At 46.7% G+C, this 20,384-nt stretch overlaps 1 protein-coding gene across 3 annotated transcripts in view; it reads right to left on the minus strand.

Moving 5' to 3' along the window:
- Positions 1-146: 146 nt before the first annotated feature.
- LOC129837099 (serine/threonine-protein kinase N1-like) overlaps positions 147-20,384 on the minus strand; it is a 47,858-nt gene continuing 27,620 nt past the window's right edge. The window contains exons 1-23 of one of the 3 annotated variants that reach the window (XM_055903023.1): positions 18,874-19,131; positions 11,270-11,464; positions 10,949-11,054; positions 10,651-10,799; positions 9,952-10,072; positions 7,878-8,023; positions 7,239-7,452; positions 6,625-6,825; positions 6,247-6,356; positions 5,832-5,975; positions 5,614-5,689; positions 5,074-5,203; positions 4,777-4,861; positions 4,543-4,622; positions 4,211-4,283; positions 4,011-4,102; positions 3,567-3,743; positions 3,421-3,483; positions 3,264-3,340; positions 2,951-3,093; positions 2,596-2,703; positions 2,270-2,350; positions 147-2,128 (exon numbers count right to left, since the gene is read on the minus strand). In XM_055903023.1, coding sequence (XP_055758998.1) covers positions 1,925-2,128; positions 2,270-2,350; positions 2,596-2,703; positions 2,951-3,093; positions 3,264-3,340; positions 3,421-3,483; positions 3,567-3,743; positions 4,011-4,102; positions 4,211-4,283; positions 4,543-4,622; positions 4,777-4,861; positions 5,074-5,203; positions 5,614-5,689; positions 5,832-5,975; positions 6,247-6,356; positions 6,625-6,825; positions 7,239-7,452; positions 7,878-8,023; positions 9,952-10,072; positions 10,651-10,799; positions 10,949-11,054; positions 11,270-11,464; positions 18,874-18,945 — 2,847 coding nt within the window. In that variant the 5' untranslated portion in view covers positions 18,946-19,131 and the 3' untranslated portion in view covers positions 147-1,924. Of the gene's footprint in view, positions 2,129-2,269; positions 2,351-2,595; positions 2,704-2,950; positions 3,094-3,263; positions 3,341-3,420; positions 3,484-3,566; positions 3,744-4,010; positions 4,103-4,210; positions 4,284-4,542; positions 4,623-4,776; positions 4,862-5,073; positions 5,204-5,613; positions 5,690-5,831; positions 5,976-6,246; positions 6,357-6,624; positions 6,826-7,238; positions 7,453-7,877; positions 8,024-9,951; positions 10,073-10,650; positions 10,800-10,948; positions 11,055-11,269; positions 11,465-11,913; positions 12,066-18,873; positions 19,132-20,384 lie in introns of those variants that run through there. The other 2 variants (XM_055903028.1, XM_055903017.1) reach the window with 2 other exon arrangements.

The raw sequence follows: 20,384 nt of genomic DNA on the forward strand, positions 1-20,384 counted from the left end.
TTTACATGGTAAAGCTTGTCTAAAAATTACTTTTGTTTTATGACCATCTTACTTGTGAAGATACAGTATTGCATTAATAGCAGGGAGGTGACAGAGAATGGTCTGATGATGAGATGCCCAATCAAACACAGTAAACCATATACACATGTTTTTCCACCAGATTTTCTTTATAAATAACTCATCTCATACTTTCACTTCCTTTTGTATAGTGTACACAAGATAAGTAGTCTGCAGCCAGACAAACATGATTCACAACACACCTCCATACACAGAGGCAAGGGAGGTCAAGTATGTTTTCTATTGACTTCTGCAGATGAGCATGTATTGTAGTTGGAGGATGAAGCTGCCTCTAAGTTCTGATCTAAGGTCAGTTTTCTTTTCCTAATGGATGCGGTTAGAACAAACTGATCCTAGATCCGTTCTTAATGGTCACTTCAACCTGGAGAAGCATTGAGCATGATTCATTGCTTCAATGTGTTTCCGCTTCATGCCACTGATTGAATTTGAGTGGCTTGAGCATTAAAGTCTCTCAGTGTTTGTGTGAATATTTAAATGTTAGGAACGAGACATGCATCCTTCAGCCTTTCTTTTGCGTGTGTGTGTTCAAATATGACCAAATGGCACAGGTGTAGACTGCCACATGACACACCCTTATATAAAGTTCACAGACTGGACCAATTAAAAGGCAACAGGATAAATTCAATAACGCTCTGTTGCTTTTCTCAACAACTTCATCATTATCAACCAAAAACAGAACCATAAGCACTGTCACCGTCATTTTTTTGTTGCCATAATAACAACTAAAATCAGGACATTTTAAAGAATGTTAAAAGGGCAACAATTGCCCATTGTGAATGCACTAGTGATCTGGTTGGATCAGAATTGACCATTCCTCCAAGCAGTGGTTCTTTACCCCTTTTGAGACACAAGACTAGCATTGGGTAACTTGATGGGTGATTGTTCACAACATTGTAACAATGTAGAGTAATATATATGATTCTACACACTGTTGACTCACCTTCCTTCAAGCAACCATTGATAGGCAGATGGAGGTACTTCCTTTTCTCCTCTTACCATTAATGTAAAACATTATCACCCTTATTGCATACCAAGGACCACAGTTGGTTACTAAGGACCACAAAATAACAAAATGAAATGCATTTCTATAGATCCCAGTAGAAATGTAAGGCATCATTTCAAGCCATGCACCCACCCCACCAAACCCTCTCCCAAATATTATTTGTGTTTTGTCACAGTATGAAGGAACCAGGGTTGGGGTCCATTCCATTTCAATTCAGGAAATAAACTGGAATTCCAATTGACTTCCTGAAATGGATCCCAACCCTGAACGTTCCATGGAGATCCTCCTCTATCCTCAGAGCAGACTACAACACTGGCACAAAGGAGGATGGAACTGGAAGGCAAAGTTAAAGGGGTTGACTGTGTAGTAGAAGTTACACATGTTATGACAAGTTCTTGTAAGGACACAGCCATTGGAGTGTTCTAGATAGGGAGGAGGTGGCACAAGCTTAACGGGCATCACAGCTTCTTTTTTTCTTTCTTCTTTTCCTTTGGAAAACATAGTCATGTCTCATTGTAACAGAACTTCATTTCCCATCAACCACTAGTGCTCTTGATGGGCCCCTTCTCACAGTTATGTGAGATGCTGCTGCAGTGTCCTTTTTTTTTAACACACAGCCACAGAGTGTACATAGCAACACAGCCACAGAGTCTTGGCCTGGGTCTGCATTAATCTCCTCTAGTTCATACCTCCCACACAGACAGACTACACTACAGACCGACCCTTCTCAGTTTCTCATATCACATTCACAGTGTGGTGGATGCAGCAGACCACCCTTGCAGACTGCCGTGACCCCATGACCCTCATATGATGATGTGATAAGAGGTCACGACCTCTCGACCCCTAGCAGAGGTCGGAGACGTAGTCGAAGTCGCAGAAGCCGTCCTGGTCCTTGCGGGAGAGCGTGCGGGGCTCGCGCGGCGGTGTCAGGGTGGGAGGCTCGGCAGTGAACTCCTCGTCGAAGTTGCTGACGTCCTCTCGGCCCTTGATGGAGGGAACGAAGGGAGGGGGCAGCTTCCTCTGTAGCAGGGCCTCCCAATCCAGACCCTGGAGGAGAGAGAGAGAAAAAAAGAGGGTTGACAAAAAGCTAAATCATGGTGGAAAAATATGTTCCTGTAAAAAAAAAAAAAGTGTGGGATGAAGAGAAATGGAAAAAGATGAATATGGTGTCATGGATTTCTGACTCACCCGGAAGAAAGGCTGTTTCTTTATCTCATCAGCATCTTTCTCACCAGAGCCTAGTCTTCTCTCTGGGTTCCTCCTCAACAGCTGTTCACACACACAAACATTGATAGCCATTATAGAAGTCAAATTACCAGCTGTTATACTAAACTTGCTAAGGAGAGAATTATGGGGGTTATTGGGAGAGAGTCTTATCAGAACTCCTGTTCCCAGGTAAACAAAATCATGAATTTAAGAGACAATAACTACAACATTACCATCATTAAATGGACAAATCTGTGAGGTGCCACAGACCATGGACCTATGGTGTGAGTGTGTGTGTGGCCACTTACCCTCCTCATGATGGCGATGGCCTCTGTGGAGAGGAATCGTGGGTAGCGGACCTCGTCATTCACAATGCTGTCAAACACCTCCTCCTCATCGTCACCAGGGAAGGGCGACTAGCAGAGAAATACACTCAGACAGTTGAGTGGGAAACCCATTTCTAAATACCTGACCTCACAATAATAGACACAAACCAAACCCAAGGGGATTTGTCGCATCACGGAAAAGATAGTACATTTCTGTTCACTGTATGTACTGCCACCAAGTGACGTCCATTGAATAGGTCTACTCAAATAAAGAGTGGACAGATATTTTCTGTCCTTCCGTATCTATATTTTGTCCAACTCTTCAATGACGTCTCACCTCTCCCACCAGCATCTCATAGACGAGGACCCCCAGGCCCCACCAGTCCACTGCTCTGGTGTAAGAGGTGTCGGTCAGGACCTCAGGGGCCAGGAACTCTGGAGTACCGCAGAACGTACTGGTCCTGTCCCCATAGCCCATCCCTATAGAGGGGGAGATGTTATTACACAGTGTTACGCGTGCAGGCAGGACGAGACGCACGCAGGCAGACACACACAAAACTCGCACTCACATAAGTGTTCACACACACACTAGGTATCCAGACGTACGCGTCATAGAAGTGTAAAGATTCGACAAACTTCTGACCACTCACCTTCTTTACAGAGTCCAAAGTCGGCAATCTTTACATATCCGTCTGTATCCAGCAGTAAGTTGTCTAATTTAAGGTCTCTGGAGGAGATAGAAAATGTTACAGACCGGTCAGGGACTTGGATGGAACGCTAAGTGTGTCGAGTGTGTCGTTGACTCACCGGTACACAATCTTGTGGTCATGGAGAAACTGCAGCCCCAGAACCACACAGGCTGAATAAAATCTGTAGACAGAGACAGAAACATGTAAGACACCTCTTCAAAAAACAAAATGGAGTACACACACACACACTCTGGGACTACGTACACAGCCCGTGGTTCAGTGAAGACATCAGCGTGGATGTGCATCATGAGGTCACCGCCAGCCGTGTACTCCATGACGAAGCACACATGTTCCGGGGTCTGGAAACACGCAAACAGGTTGACCAGGAAGGGGTGGTGGGAGACGTTCACCGTCTCAAAGATACGCTTCTCACACATCAGACTGGAGGCAGGGAGAGGAGGAAAACAACAACGGAGGAGTTGAAAATGAGATCTGTGCTTTCAGAGTTCAATTTCAAGCCCTGTGTGCTGACAAATTGTTGCAGTCATGTAAAAACAAGTCAAGTTTGTACATGAAAGGTCCACACACACACACACACACACACACACACACACACACACACACACACACACACACACACACACACACACACACACACACACACACACACACACACACACACACACACACACACACACACACACGTACCTCTCCACCTCGTCCCGTGCAACAATATCTCCTTTCTTCAGGGCTTTGATGGCGTATATACTTCCTGTCTTCTTATACTCTGACAGCAGCACCTAAGAGAGAGGACAGGTAAAACAGAAAGGGTTCAAGGGTCACATTTCAGACTAAATCAAAGTGTTTATTTGACTCTTTAAGGCCAAAGGGAGGTTAAAAAAGCGTACCTTTCCAAAGTGTCCCCGGCCCAGCACAGCGATCAGCCTGAAGTCCTGGAGGCACAGGGGTTTCTTATGTTTACTGTAGAGAGAGACACACATTACCACAATAAATACTATCTACACAGTAAACACAGTGACTGGTCCAGCATGGCCAGAGGTGTGTACTGCATTCAACAGTTCATATGTTAACGGAGGTGCCTGGAAGGCACATGGTCACTTGTAGCCGCCAATATAACATTGTTGTGTGTGTGAAACCATTGTGTGTGTAGGTGTATGTAAATGACTATTAGTGTGTCTGCATAGTGACCGCATCCGTGGGAACAAGTGTGGGTGCACACCTGCTCAGAGGGGGGGTTTGGGCAGGGCGATCAGGGTTGAGGTCTGGGGGAGAGAAGGGCTCAATCACTGGCAACCGCTCCTGAGAAAAAGATAGCAGAGGGAGAAGAAGGGGATAGAGAGATGGAGGGAAGAAGCAAAGCCAGGAGTGAGAGAGATAAAGTGTGCGAGGTTCCTCTCACGTTGCATTTTGATATTCTTTTATTGGGTTTCGCGTCTTTCTGTCCATCTCTCACCGGGGTGTTATTATCAGAGTCTCTCCTGTAATCATGCCTAACTGGAGAGTCACTGTCCAGACTTAGTTTCTCCACTGAGATCTCCCTGAAAACACATGCAAACACACACACACGCGTATACGCAAACACACACATACATACAGACACAAAAGGGTCGTTAGCTACAGGGTTCAGAGTGCACAGCATGCTACATGGAGTTCATTCAACAAGTAGAGGGATTCATTTGAGGAGTAGATACTTGGGTACAAGTTGCTTATGTGGGCCACACATCAAGTCGTGTGTTTGTGTGTGTATTACCCAGAGTTGAGGTTGTGTGCATTGGGGCTGTAGGTTCCGGTGTTGTTGACGGTGGGGATAGCGTTCCTCAGCAGTCGGACCCAGGTCCCAATGTCAACGTTCATCTGACGAGCTCTCAGGAAAGCCTTGCCTGCAAACACACCGGAACAGTTCAAACACACACCGGAACAGTTCAAACACACACCGTAACAGTTCACACACACACCGTAACAGTTCACACACACACCGGAACAGTTCACACACACACACACCGGAACAGTTCACACACACACCGGAACAGTTCACACACACACCGGAACAGTTCACACACACACACAATAAATCCAGCTGGACACAGCAGCAGCACCCATTTTTTATAAGACACCATGCTGTTAAATCTGTTATGACCACAAGGGGGTGCTATGGTGAGGTCAACCCTTCCATTTTCATCATATTAAAAAATGCCATAGAAATACAATCTCATCCTAGTTCTGTGGGAAATACTGTAGTAAGATATCCACTGTACCAGTAGGTTCTGGATTTCTCCCTGCCCTCTCTCACCGTGCTGTTTGGAGAAGACCTTCTTCTGTCTCTGAAGGCGTGGGACTCTCTCAATCACCGGGTTGAAGAATATCACCTGAACAACAAAATCACACACATCACACCTGCACTCTATATAATGGATCTATCAACTCAATTACCAAACACGGTTTTGATACTTCTTTAACGACATCAAGTTCACAGCGTGTGTGTGTGTGTGTGTGTGTGTTGAAACCTACCTCAGCCAGAAGCAGTCCCTGAGGCTCCAGCTCCAGCTGAACTCTGTGTTTCTGGTTGTCCAGGAAGTCCTCCAGCTTCAGGTACTTGAGAGCGCACAGCGAGCGGTAATCCTTCCAGTACACCGCTATCTCCATCTCCCTGGACTGGAACACACACACGTAACAGGTTCCAACTAAGATACACACAGACACATGATACCTCTTCAGAGAGCTGACTCCGAAGTGTAGGAGTAAGAGTGTGTGAAGACTTGTTTCTTTTGTGTGTGTATGAGTGAGTACGTGCGTGTGAGAGACAGAGAGGACATTTGTACTTGTGTAAGCATATTTGAATGCACAATATTGTCTGTCTGCGTGTGTGTGTGTGTGTGTGTGTGTGTGTGTGTGTGTGTGTGTGTGTGTGTGTGTGACCTCTCACCCTCTCCAGCTCCACAGTGAAGGTCTGGTCCCAGGCCTGCTCCCCTACACTCTTCCAGGCTGTCTGACCCACCACTGAGTTATCCATCTTCAGCACAGCACTCACCTCCACTACACACACACACATACATACGTATTATACACACACAAACATTACACAAATACACGTGTACATAAACATCCATTTAACAGCACAATCCATATGGGTAATTCCATGGTAACGATACGGTTAATTTGACACACACACACACACACACACACACACACACACACACACACACACACACACACACACACACACACACACACACACACACACACACACACACACACACACACACACACACACACACACACACACTCTACCCTAGCCACTCACAGGAGAGTTCGTCAGTCTTGCAGGGAGTCTTGCCGCTGACGCTCCCGCTGCGTGCGTACAGGTTGCTCTTGCTGCTGCGGTTCATGAAGGAGCGTCCCTCCCCAGGGCTGTAGCAGGGCAGCATGACTGCCGTGCCCTTACTGCGCCCCGGGACCACCTCCAACACCCCCACACAGCCCAGCAGCTGCACCTGGAGAGTACCTGAAGACAAGGGGGTGAGGTCAGAGAAAGATAGTAAGCACATGGGTCATGTTCCCGAGACACCACCATCTAACCTAAAGCAAAAGCTTAATCACTTGATGTAAAGATGCTCCTATCAAAGTTTATTTGAAATAATCTAGATATTGTGCCCGCTTTGGCATTGTGAAGCTAAACGCTATGAAACCACTATCAATAGTTCACAATCAAGAACAATCCATAAGCCAGGGCATGATGCCAGTGAAACAGAACGAGTGTGAATGTATGTAAAATGTATGCACGCATGACTAAGTCTCTTTGGATAAAAGAGTCTGCTAAATGGTATATATTATATTAGTAGACTATTGAATGTGTTGGATACTATTGACAGTGTGTGCAGTCAATCCTATTGACACATTTAGACCAGTGTCTCTCACCAGTGAGCGGGGAGGGCTTGCTGAGGGTGCTGTACTGGTTGTGACGGTAGGGGGCACTGTGGCGGGAGCTGAAGGCCGGGGAGGAGGCCAGGACTAGTTCCTCCTTGATGAGGCAGGCCTTGGGGTGGTCCTCCGGCAGGTCAGCCAGACGCCGGTCCAGAGAGTCCTTCAGGACGTCCAACCGCTGGGACGCCTCGCTCAGACGACACTGGGCCTGGAGGAGATGAGAGGGGGGGAAGGGGGGTGAGATGCTCCAAAAATAGACCAGGTGTGTGTGTACTGTATAGAAGTGTGGGTTTACAAATGACTGGGCCTGGAGGTAGAGAGATTCAGGGATTTGGAAGGATAGGGGCAAGACCCTAAAGACCAAACCAGGGTCGTGTGCGGTAGGCATGAAAAAGTTTAAATGAACTTCAAAAGAAGGTGTATTTTCAGATTCTGTTTGGACACATTTTCATCTGTTTGTACCCAATGAATACAACCCTGGAGAATGGGGTTGTAAGTGTGTGTTCAGACGTGAAGGTAATTATGTACAGTGTGTATGGACTCATATGCATCCATGTAGAGTGAGTTTGCACGCAATGAGTTCTGTTTTGTGTGATCATGTTCTGTGTGTCTGTACATGTATGTGGTGTGTACCTCTGACAGGGCCTTCTTATCCTGGACCTTGCTGGCCCCCAGTAGCCGGAGGACATTCTTCGCTCCATCTGCCACAGCGTGTTCTACTCTGTAGTGATGCCTGAGCTCCTCAATACGCAGCTCCACACCACACATGTCCTGGTTACCTGGGGGGAGAAAGAGAGAGAGAAAGAGAGAGAGAAAGAGCGAGAGAGAGAGAGAAAGAGAGAGAGAGAGAGCGAGCATGTGATCGACATCGGTTAACTTCAATAATAGTTTCGCAGTTCCTGATATATTCTGATATACACTGAGGTATAGAAATAAAAAACTATTATCTGGAATGTTTTATTTATCAGGAAAACTGTAGCCCTGAAAGGGGGTCAGTGTAGTTTAGGTACTGTACTTCATGCTTTCTGTCACAACCACTAATCTGAACTGACTTGACAGGTGAACGGACTAGACTGGAACGGTCCTTCTACCATTCTGCTTTCACCCATCACTGGTGACATGTTAGAAGAGACAGGGAAAATAGGGCTCCTCTCCAGGAGTACTGGGATACAACCTCAAGATGACACATCCTTTTATTCAGACTGCGGAATAGCAGAGGGGTTGAGACAATTCATCAGTATGTGTTGGAATAATGCCGATGATAACACCGATGCCCTGTATTGGTTTAGAGTGAACACTGTGCTTATGTGTGAGAGAGAGAGAGAGAGAGAGAGAGAGAGAGAGAGAGAGAGAGAGAGAGAGAGAGAGAGAGAGAGAGAGAGAGAGAGAGGAGAAAGGTGGCTGGGTATGTGGTTGAATTCCTTTATCTCCTAATAAGGTCTCGGCCGGGTGCCGGAGACCCTTCTCCGGGGGAGTGTGTGTGTGTGTGTGTGTGTGTGTGTGTGTGTGTGTCTGTGTGTGTGTGTGTGCGCTTGCACACGCATTTATGTATATACAGAGGGAGTGTGTGTTTACCTTTATGCGAGTGTGTGATGGGGGTCTGTTTTGTGTGTGGAAGTGGAAGTCATTGGCTAACCAACCACTAAAGCCACTTAGGGTGAAAATCCCATCCTCAACACCACATTCACCCTGCTACATTTTAACAATGATCCGTCGTCATACATGTCTACATTTTAAAGTTAAAGAAGTTGCTTCTAACCAGTGACGAGGAAAACACCTGTTAGACATATTCCATAGGGAAAACACTATCCTCACTAGCCAGAGTTCTGTTGGGTACAGATGAGTACACCAGAAAACGTCTGCCCATAGCAATACATTATCCTTAAAATCCCTCCAAATAGCTTTCAGTTCCCCTCTCCTCCTTACTGCTTTCCTTCCATCTACCTCTCCTGACCTCCATCAATCCCTCTCTTCTCCAAATGACCCCATTAGCTGTTTCCTGAGGATGGAGAGCCCATAAAGGCCCATTCATGTGCCCTGCTGCCACTGAGATTCATCGATCGCCTGCTAACTCATAATGCACGATGAGTGCTAGTGTGCATGTGTGTGTGTGAGTATGGGTATGTCTGTGTGTGTGAGTACGGGTGTGTGTATGTAACATGTACTTTGAGAGTCAGTGTTTGTGTGCAAAAGCGTTTGTATGCGTGTTCCCTCCAGGTTCTGCTGAGCCCACAGCTTTGAGAGGGCAAGAGACAGACACACACGGGATGTCAATGAGTCTCGCTGCCCTCCTCACTCCAGGAGAGAACCATGCAGACAGTCCCTGGGGCTGTAGAGTATTGATCTGTTTAAGGTTAGTCTCGTCTCAGTCTGGACGGATACGCGGCTAGTTGGGGAGAGGTCAGAGCTGGGCAGTATTTATGGCCTTTTGACTGAACTGCCATTTGACGGATTGAGGTAAAGTGAAATGTGCTGGCAACCTTCCAGCCTCACAGACAAAAAATGTGTCTCGGAGGTACAGGTTATCTCCACAGTCAAAAATAGATAGATAGATTTTGCAGGCAGACAGTTGGACAGTGGCAAAGTGTTGACCTGCAAATCAGACAAATAAACGGACAGAGACACAGACAAACAGAGAGAGGGCCGCCCAGACAGATGGGCACACAGAGAGAGGGTCGCCCAGACAGATAAGTATACACTGTCCTACCCTGTGTGTCCTCGGTGTGCTCAGTGGCCTGCACGTTCTTGCGTATCTGCATGCGGATGATGTCGATCTTGGTCTTGCTGTCCTGCAGCATCTGCTGGGCCGTCTGCAGCATCTTCTTGTCCTGATTGGAGGAGGAGAAAGACACGGGAAGTCAAGACCCGGGTCACATGACAGGAAGTAGAAGATGTGATGAATCATCTTATGTCTAAATTGCTTTCTTTTCTTTCCTTTTCTGCATCTGATGTGATATACACTGATGTGACATACACTGATGTAACATACACTGATGTGACATACACTGATGTGATATACACTGATGTAACATACACTGATGTAACATACACTGATGTGACATACAGTGATGTGACATACACCGATGTGACATACACTGATGTGACATACACTGATGTGACATACAGTGATGTGACATACAGTGATGTGACATACATATGCAGGTGAAAGCTAAATCCTGGTATGAATCCACCATGTTGCTTTTCCCGGTTTCTGTGTAATCAGATCACTGTAGATTAAGGAGAAGCATGCATGTAAGTGGTAAGCGGGGAGGACATAGGAACAAGGCCCATCAGAGACCCGAGGTGACAGGAAACAAGGACAATCAGCAGATGGGGAAGGGAGGAAAGAGGTGCGGTAAGTACAGAGGGAATGAATCAGCAGATGGTTGGTTAGAGAGGACAGTACCTTGGTGGATCCGTTGGCGTAGATTGGAATCATGTTCTCGGCTCCCTGTTTGACCTTGAGCTCGATGTTGAGCTGTCTCTCCAGGGCGGCAATGCGGTCCTGGCTTGCTGACGAGCGGCTCTCTGCCCCCGGGGACTGGGGTGGGTCATCTGGGGGTCAAAGGTCAGATACATGTTGTCATTGCAATACCAACACAACACCTTGAGGTAAATCTACCTTGGCAACCAACATCTCCATAGCCTGGCTATGACTATGCATTGGCGACACACAAAACGAATGGAATCGTCTAAAAACATACCCTTGTTGTCGTCTCCTCCCTTGACCATGATGTGAGCGTCCAACTCCTGTAACTGAGCATGCAGGTCTTCCAGCTTACGGTTGGAGCTGCGTAGTTGGGAATCCACCTAATAAATAACACACAACAACCGATGACATTCATATAGCACTTTACATCAATGCTCGTCGGTGAATGCGTAATGTGTTGTGTTGTGTCACTATGTCACTACACTTTATTTGAGGAGACCCAATAAACACAATAAAACGAAACAAAAACTATTATATTACATTGTAAGAGGGGGTGACTTATACTAAGAGTGTAAGGGGAGGAAACCTATCCTACCTGGGAGGCATTCCTCTTATCGGTGGTGGCCCTGCGGAGGTTGTCAGCTCCCTCCTTGATCTTCAGCTCCTTCCTGATCTCCCTGCGGATCTTCTCCCTCTGCTCATCAAGACGCTGCTGCACCGTGGTGTCTGAGAAGTCCGAGCTCTGGTCCAGACCCAGCTGCTCTAAGACGGACAGCCCACCTGGGTCACTCTGGATAGGGGGAAGAGGGAGCGGAAGGATGAGGGGTGAAGAAGGGATAGGAGAGAGAGGAAAGGGGGTAACAGAAGACAGAAAGAGGGAGAGGAAGGAAATGGGAAAGAGAGGATAGAAAAAATATTAGCATGTGTTTGTAGAAAACTCAAGTGCAGGCCAGATACATATTTCAGGAGGATGATAGCTAGCTACAACGTTCAAGACTTCACATCTCTCTAGTCCATAGTCCCCCCTGCAATTGCCAATGTTTTGAGCTCTAAATCTGAACTTGACTGTACAGTCAGAGACACAGTGGTTACCACAAGCTGCAATTCCCTCAGGGAGAAAGTCAGCCAGCAAACCAGCCAAACAATCAGGGAACCAGCGGGAGACAGAGTGAATCACTGCTGGAGAAATCACAGCCCTGTCCCCCCAAAACCGTAAACAATACAAAAACAACACATCACCTCCTGGCTGTCGTCGTCCTCAAACAGCCCATCGCCATACCAACACATGGTACCCTTACACCTTCAAATTACAACCGCCAGACCACAGCGACAGAGAACCTCTGACAACGCCGCCTGCTAAAACCACACCAAGGCTCATTGAGTTGGAGTAGAGAAACAGAAAGGAAAAGATAGTCAGGGTTGTAGAGGAGTAACGTTAGGGGGGGACAGGATATCCGTCCCACATCAGCTCAGGCCCTTCCTGTTTCCTGCCTGTGTAGCTCTGCTATCAGGGGGAGAGAGAGAGGGCCCCGTTCCAAACATACTAAAATGCATCCTTCCATCCTGTCTTCTATGAAGTAAATGACTAACCATGTTTCCATCCACTGTTTTTATGTGAGTAAAGTCATAGCGTATATAAAAAAATATTTAAAAAAAAACGACAGCTGTGATGGAAACGGGAAGTGTCGGTACAATTTTATAAATGCCGACAGATCATTTGTCCGTTCAACACGGTGGGATCTTTTTGTGTCGGTAAAATGTATTAAGCGAGAAATGGCGGTGGAAACACCATTATGTGCAAATATTGATATAATAACTTGGAGTCACGCGTTGACATGTTGTGTGGTCCTCCCACTACGACTCTAGTAACCATGCAGTTTAAATTAGGCTACAGATGAAATATGTTATGAACTTCACAGGGTGGTGAAAGTGCAAGGTGATGAGCTTGATGCTCCTTTCCAATAAATACCCAGGGTCTCATTCTGGTGACATGATCATCAATGCTTGACTGCCTATTGACAAATAAAAATAATCTTGAGCTTATCCATTAATCTCATCGTGTAGCCTACCCGCACTGTATCTGCGAGCTTTTGACTATAGCGCACATACCAAGACCAGAGTGGGCACGTTCGCTATTTAACGCAACAGCAAAACTACCGGTAGAGTTGAAAATGCAATGCAAACACATTGACTGCACGGCCAGGCACGACTTCAACACCATCATTAAGTTTGCCGATGACCCAACATCGGTAGGCCTGATCACCGACGACGATGAGAAAGCCTATAGGGAGGTGGTCAGAGACCTGGCCGGGTGGTGCCAGGACAACAACCTCTCCCTCAACGTGATCAAGACTAAGGAGATGATTGTGGACGACAGGAAAAGGAGGACCGAGCATGCCCCCATTCTCATCGACGGGGCTGCAGTGGAGCAGGTTGAGAGCTTCAAGTTCTTTGGTGACCACATCACCAACAAACTAACATGGTCCAAGCACACCAAGACAGTCATGAAGAGGACAGAACAACACCTATTTCCCCTCAGGAGACTGAAAAGATTTGGCATGGGTCCTCAGATCCTCAAAAGGTTCTACAGCTGCACCATCGAGAGCCTCCTGACTTGTTGCATCACTGCCTGGTACGGCAACTGCTCGGCCTCCGACCGCAAGGCACTACAGAGGGTAGTGCGTATGGCCCAGTACATCACCGGAGAGAAGCTTCCTGCCATCCAGGACCCCTATACCAGGCGGTGTCAGAGGAAGGCCCAAAAAATTGTCAAAGACTTCAGCCACCCTAGTCATAGACTGTTCTCTCTGCTACCGCACGGCAAGCGGTACCGGAGCGCCAAGTCTCGGTCCAAGAGGCTTCTTAAACAGCATCCCCAAGCCATAAGACTACTGAACATCTAATCAAATGGCTACCCAGACTACTTGCATTGCCCCCTGACCCCCCCCCCCCCTTATTTTACGCTGCTGCTACTCTGTTATTATCTATGCATAAGTCACTTTAATCACTCTACCTACATGTTCATATTACCCCAACTAACCGGTGCCCCCGCACATTGACTCTGTACAGGTACCCCCTGTATATAGCCTCACTATTGTTATTTTACTGCTGCTCTTTAATTATTTAAAACTTAAGCGAAAAAGTAAATTGTGTGTGCACTACGTCATCACGCACTGATTTTTATCTGCAATAAGTCAGTTTGCTGGAAACACAATTGGTGAGAAAATGTTCATATTTTCTTTATGCAGATTTTAGAATATTCTCCTGAAAATCTTTTGCCAATTGGATGGAAACCTAGCTACTAATAGACATGGCTGAGAGTGGGAAAGCTGTGAACCCTTGGCTTTCACCAATCAAAACGTGTTACATCCGTGATTAGTGATTACCTTATCGAAGGATGGAAGGACACACTTCAAAACTACTGGAACGGGGCCAGTCAAATAAGTATGGGAGGATGTGCCTTTTTGACCTTTGACTTCCTCTGAGTTCATAATGTGCACTGGACTGAGTGCCGTGGCCACTAAAAGCTAACCGCTACTCTTTAACAAGAGGGACAAGAAGCAGAGCAGAGCAGAGAGCAAGAGAGCATCATTGCCCTGGCTGTCAGCTCACATTACAGGAAAGAAGGAGGAAGGGAGGCTAACGGTTAGCAAGCGCCTCATCCAGATCATATGACAGGAAAAGGCCAACGGTTAGCTAGCGCCTCAGCCTCTTCCTATCATATCTGTTGGATAACGGCTAGCTAGCGCCAACATCCATCTGATATGATAAGAGCGGCTAACCTAAAGTTAGCCCTTAGCACTCCCTGCCTGTGGTTCCTAGTGAACTCACTCTAGAACCCTGGGGCTAACGGCTAGCTAGCGCCAACATCCATCTGATATGATAGGAGCGGCTAACCTAAAGTTAGCCCTTAGCACTCCCTGCCTGTGGTTCCTAGTGAACTCACTCTAGAACCCTGGGGCTAATGGCTAGCTAGTGCCAACATCAATCTGATATGATATGAGAGGCTAATGCTAGCAGTTAGGCTCTAGGACCATGGGGAGGTGCTCCGGGCCCAGACTGAGTGGGTGGGAGGTTTGCAAGGTCTTCGGGCCGACGCGACCTGAATTAAAGATGACAAAGTTTGCTGCTGTGTCTGTAAAGCATGGAGGAGGAGAGCGAGGCGAGAAAACCTCTCGCTCTGCAGACTGGAAACACTGTACTGTAGTGTAGAAAGCAGTTGGTGTTGAGTTGACTGGGGTTTCAGCATGACTGTGCTGCTTTGTTGTGTTCTACTTCTGCCACATCACAGGTCTAGAGGACGCCTGAACTGAACCCATGTCTGTTTCTGCTTCAGGAACTTGGTTTGCTGGCGAGGCAATGTTGTTGAACGCAGAAAGAGTCTGGTGCACAGGATGTCTGAACTGTAGCCGTGCTGCCAGTCTGTTTCTGCTTTAGCAAACTTGTTGTCTAGCCACATCAGTGTGGCAACTGGCAGGGCAATGATGTAACCAGTGTTGTTGAATGTAGAAAGAGTCTGGTACCCAGGTTAGCTGAGCTGGCCCTTAGCACAGGAAGGCCAAGGTTGATTATTTGGTAAATATTTTCTCAGCTCTTCTTGAACTGCACAGTTGGTTAAGGGCTTGAAAGTAAGAATTTCACGGTAAGGTCTACACTTGTTGAATTTGGCGCATGTGACAAATAAAGTTTGATTTGATACCACAAAGAGATGTCCTTTATATAGAGAGTGTGTGTGGGGGAGGGGTTGCAGGTGAACACAAAAGATAGTAACCCTGATAGAGGAAGTTAGTGTGTGAGGTTACTGTGGGTAAAAGTTGCCCTTCGGCACAGATCTAGGATCAGCTATGTCCAAATCCTGACCTTGACCATTAGTGGGGAAAACACAAAACTGACCTCAGATCAGTGTCTAAGGGCAACTTCGCCCCACTCCAGTTACTGCACCAACAGAGCTCCAATTAAATGGCAATTGAATTAGGCCTATATCATCGTCAACACTGCAAGTTGTCCAGCTGCTCCTAGACCCGCTCGGACTTTCACACAACTGCACCAATGTGTAATAAGTAGCCTTCAGGTATCCCCAACGCAGTTAGTACCGATAAGTGCATAGAGGTCATGACTGGCTAATTCAATAGATAGTGGTGCCATTAGCTATACGCTAATAGAGGTTAATTCAATAAGACCAGCGGAGTACAGAGAGAAGAGACGGAACTGAAGAGAAGGAGAGAACATGGTCAGAGTGCATTAGAATGTCACGATGGAAAACTTCCTGCTCCGAGATAACGATTTGAACAGAGATACTGAACAGAGATACTGTCAACACACACTACTGGCACGAGATACTGTCGCCCACGCTCACACACACACACACACACACACACACAGAAAGCTGACACTCACTCACATACACCAAAATCCCTGACTTAAATGCTCTACATTACAGCAGGTCTCTGGAGTGTGTCGACACCTATGACCCATTGCCGGGGTATTGTTATTGTAGAGGGTGTGATCTGTGTACTGACTGGACTCATACTTCATCCTGTCGTGTGTGTGTGTGTGTGTGTGTGTGTGTGTGTGTGTGTGTGTGTGTGTGTGTGTGTGTGTGTGTGTGTGCCAGAGAACCCAGATACACCGCCATGAACCATTGACACTCCCCTGCGACTCCATTCCATTGTGATGTAATGGAGCTCACAGGTCGTCCATCTTGGGAAGTCTTCTAGGGTCACCAGACATACACAAACTTCAGTGAAAAACGTGATCAAGGCGCCAAAGCAGAGGCACTGACAGAGTCTGTGTCCTGGTTGCCGGTCCCAAATAAAGAGCAGATATTTATTACACCCGTCTTTATGGTACACAGAGTCTATCTGACAGGAGTGTGTGTGCGACTGTGTGTGTGTGTTACATCCAGAGGGAGTGTGTTCTGTGTCTTGATGAGGGAGAGAGTACAGTCAGTATACAGTTAGAGCAGAGGGCCTCTCATGAGGTAAACAGACAGTTTCTCTCTCTGTGCTCCCACTTCTTGGCAGTCTACACAGTGTATAAACACACACACACCCTATGTATGGGGCCGTGGCTGGTGAACACACACACACACAGGCACGTATACAGAAAAATGTGTGCGCGTATGCAGGTACAATGGCTGCTTTTTGAAATAGGGTTTCTGTACTAACTTAGTACGCCTAATCAACTTTCCCTCTCATCAAGTGCAACATGGTCACATCTTTCTGTTTGCCTACTTGCAACAGCAGGGAATAACCAGTTACCACATATAAAGTGGATGAGAAGGCAGACGGGGGAGATGTTGAGAGACAGGGAAAACAAGTGGAAATAGCATGTCATCCCCACAGAGGGAGAGAGGGAGGCAGGGCGCAAGTGCGAAAAAGAGAACGAGAGCGCACACCTGCAGCTTTACTGCCCGTATGTCTCTCAGTGGCTCCAGCCCTGCAGTAACGAGAGAGAGAGAGATGAAGGGAGAGACAGAGAAATAGAGCGAAAGGCGGCCTGTCACGATCGTCTTGACATGAGTGAGAGGACCAAGGCGCAGCATGATATGATGTCACGTTCCTGACCTGTTTTCTGTTGTTTTGTATGTGTGTGATGGTCAGGGCGTGAGTTTTTGGTGGGCAGTCTATGTTTTCTGTTTCTATGTTGGTTTTGGGTTGCCTGGTATGGCTCTTAATTAGAGGCAGGTGTTTTGCGTTTTCCTCTAATTGAGAGTCATATTAAGGTAGGGTGTTCTCACTGTTTGTTTGTGGGTGATTGTCTCCTGTGTCAGTGTCTGTATGTTACGCCACACAGGACTGTTCCGGTTTTTGTTAGTTCGTTCGTTTTATGTAGTCTGTTTTCCTGGTTCATGCGTTCTTCACGTTGTATGTAAGTTCGTGTCCAGGTCTGTCTACATTCGTTTATTTGTTTTGTAATTATTCAAGTGTTTGTCGTGTTTTTCCGTTTTGTCTATTAAATCATTATGTATTCACAACCCGCTGCATTTTGGTCAAATCCCTGCTACTCCTCTTCGGATGAGGAGAAGGAGGAAGCCCGTTACATATGAATACATCTTCTTTTTATTTATACGAAGACGGAACACGAAACACTTATTCAAACTAACAAAACAACAAACGACCGTGAAACTACAAACGCAAGTGCACACACAAACTACTTACGTTCGACCTAGACTAGACATGTACAATGACCCACAACAGCTAAAGCCTATGGCTGCCTTAAATATGGCTCCCAATCAGAGACAACAGAAACCAGCTGTCTCTAATTGGGAACCCATTCAGGCAACCATAGACTTTCCTAGACAACTACACACAACACTAAACCATCTATACTCCTTAACCCTCTAAACCATACAACCCCCTAGACAATACAAAAACACATACTTCACCATATCACACCCTGACCTAACTAAAATAATAATGAACACAAAGATAACTAAGGCCAGGGTGTGACACGGCCAGACTAGTGGAGGACCGTGAGAGAGTGAGAGTAGTGATATAAAAGATTCTAGCATAAGTAGAGGAGACAGAGGGAACACAGAATGCAAGAGAAAGAGAGGGAGCCAGGGCGAGCAGTGTGAAAGAAAGAGAAAGACAGATAATGGCTGTAGGACGAGCGGCCAGAGAGAAAGAGAGGGAGCATGCGGAGTGAAAGAGAGAGGGGAAGTGGAAAGCCAACACAAACTAAGAGAAACAGCACGAGGGGGACAGGAAGAGAGAGGCAGATGACGCACAGCTGGGCCAATGCGACATGGAGAGAGAGGACAGAACGAGACGGACGGGGGACAAAACAAATGTAGCCAGGAGTACAAAGAGGAGAGGGAGACCCAGACAAGAGGAAAAATAGCCTAGTCATTCAGCTAGAGACAGAAAATAGAAAGCAATTTAAAAACATTATGAGAAGTGGACATGGAGGGAAAGAATAGTAAGCAGACAATAAAGGAAGTAAACAGCTGCCTGTAAGGCAAACTGACATAAACAAGAGAGACCCAGAAACTCAAAAATACAGACACTTGTGAATTGAATGTACCAAGACACAAAATGAAACACATATTGGACGGACGGACACAGACAGACAGACAGACAGACAGACAGACAGACAGACAGACCCACAGCCATGGGAAAGAAGGCACAAACACTGACTACAGCAACACACAGACAGTACAGCACAATATGTACATACGCGACCTTTGAACCCTACCGCTGTGTCAGGGTGACCGCTGTCTTCCGACCGCTCCCCCGGGCTCTCCCCCACCGCCTCTTCGCTCGCCATCACCCTCCTTCTCTTGCTCCCTCCCTTCCTACCTCTCTCTGAAAGTCTCCCCCCCTAGAGCACTGCTTTATCTCTCCCTGCTCAAACCCACCGCCAACTTCCCTCTTCAAAAGGGAAGAGAGAGAAAAAGGAAACTACAGGGGAACTAGAGAGGGAAAAGGCTGCCTGGTCGAGAGACGACGAGAAAAAAAAGAGACCGAGTGTGACACATCTCTACCCTGCACAGCTTCCTGGTCTTTGAGAAAGAGAGAGAGAGCAGGAAAGAGAGCCAAAAAGCGAGAGGGAGAGAGAGCAAGAGTGTGTAATTGTAAACATTCATTTAGGCAGGGTCGTTCTAGAGACTGAACATCAGAGCGAGAGCAGAGCAGTTCTATGTGCTCATTGTGTGTGACAGAAAATATGACCAGAGGGCATAATAACAGAGGTACTGAGAAAAAGAGGTAGGGGGATGGCGAGAGCGAGAGGAAACAGACAAGAGAGTCTCTAGCGCCACTACATCACTCCTCCTCCCCCAGCTCAGATAAGGCCTGACGGATGAAGGGAAGGAGGAAAGGAGAGGGGGGAGGGGCAAGTCGAGAAAATTATCCTGGCGCTTTCTCCTTCCATCTCTCCCTGGCTTCCCCATCGTGTTTAAAAAGCACATAGTTCAGCACGTCAGAGGAGAGCGATGTTCCGTTATGCAAACTCTAGGTACAGTGCCTTCGGAAAGTACTCAGACCCCTTGACTTTTTCCACATTTCGTTACATTACAGCCTTATTCTAAAATGGATAAAAAATTATAAATCCTCATCAATCTACACACAATACCCCATAATGACAAAGCGAAATCAGGTTTATACATTTTTGCAAATTTATTACAAATAAAAAACAGAAATACTTTATTTACATAAGTATTCAGAACCTTTGCTATGAGACTTGAAATTGAGCTCAGGCGCATCCTGTTTCCATTGATCATCCTTGAGATGTTTCTACAACTTGATTGGAGTCCACCTGTGGTAAATTCAATTGATTGGACAAGATTTGGAAAAGCCCAAACCTGTCTATATAAGGTCCCACAGCAGACAGTGCATGTCAGAACAAAAACCAAGCCGTGAGGTTGAAGGAGTAGTTCGTAGAGGTCCGAGACAGGATTGTGTCGAGGCACAGATCTGGGGAAGGGTACCAAAACATTTCTGCAGCATTGAAGGTCCATTCAAGAACAGTCCGTTCTTAAATGGAAGACGTTTGAAAACACCATGACTCTTCCTAGAGCTGGTCACCCGTCCAAACTGAGCAATCGGTGGAGAAGTGCCTAGGTCAGAGAGGTGACCAAGAACTCGATGGTCACTCTGACAGAGCTCCTCTGTGGAGATGGGAGAACCTTCCAAAAGAACAACCATCTCTGCAGCACTCCACCAAATCAAGCTTTCATGGTAGATTGGCCAGACGGAAGCCACTCC

Source organism: Salvelinus fontinalis, chromosome 3, assembly GCF_029448725.1.
Source record: "Salvelinus fontinalis isolate EN_2023a chromosome 3, ASM2944872v1, whole genome shotgun sequence".
NCBI lineage: Eukaryota > Metazoa > Chordata > Actinopteri > Salmoniformes > Salmonidae > Salvelinus > Salvelinus fontinalis.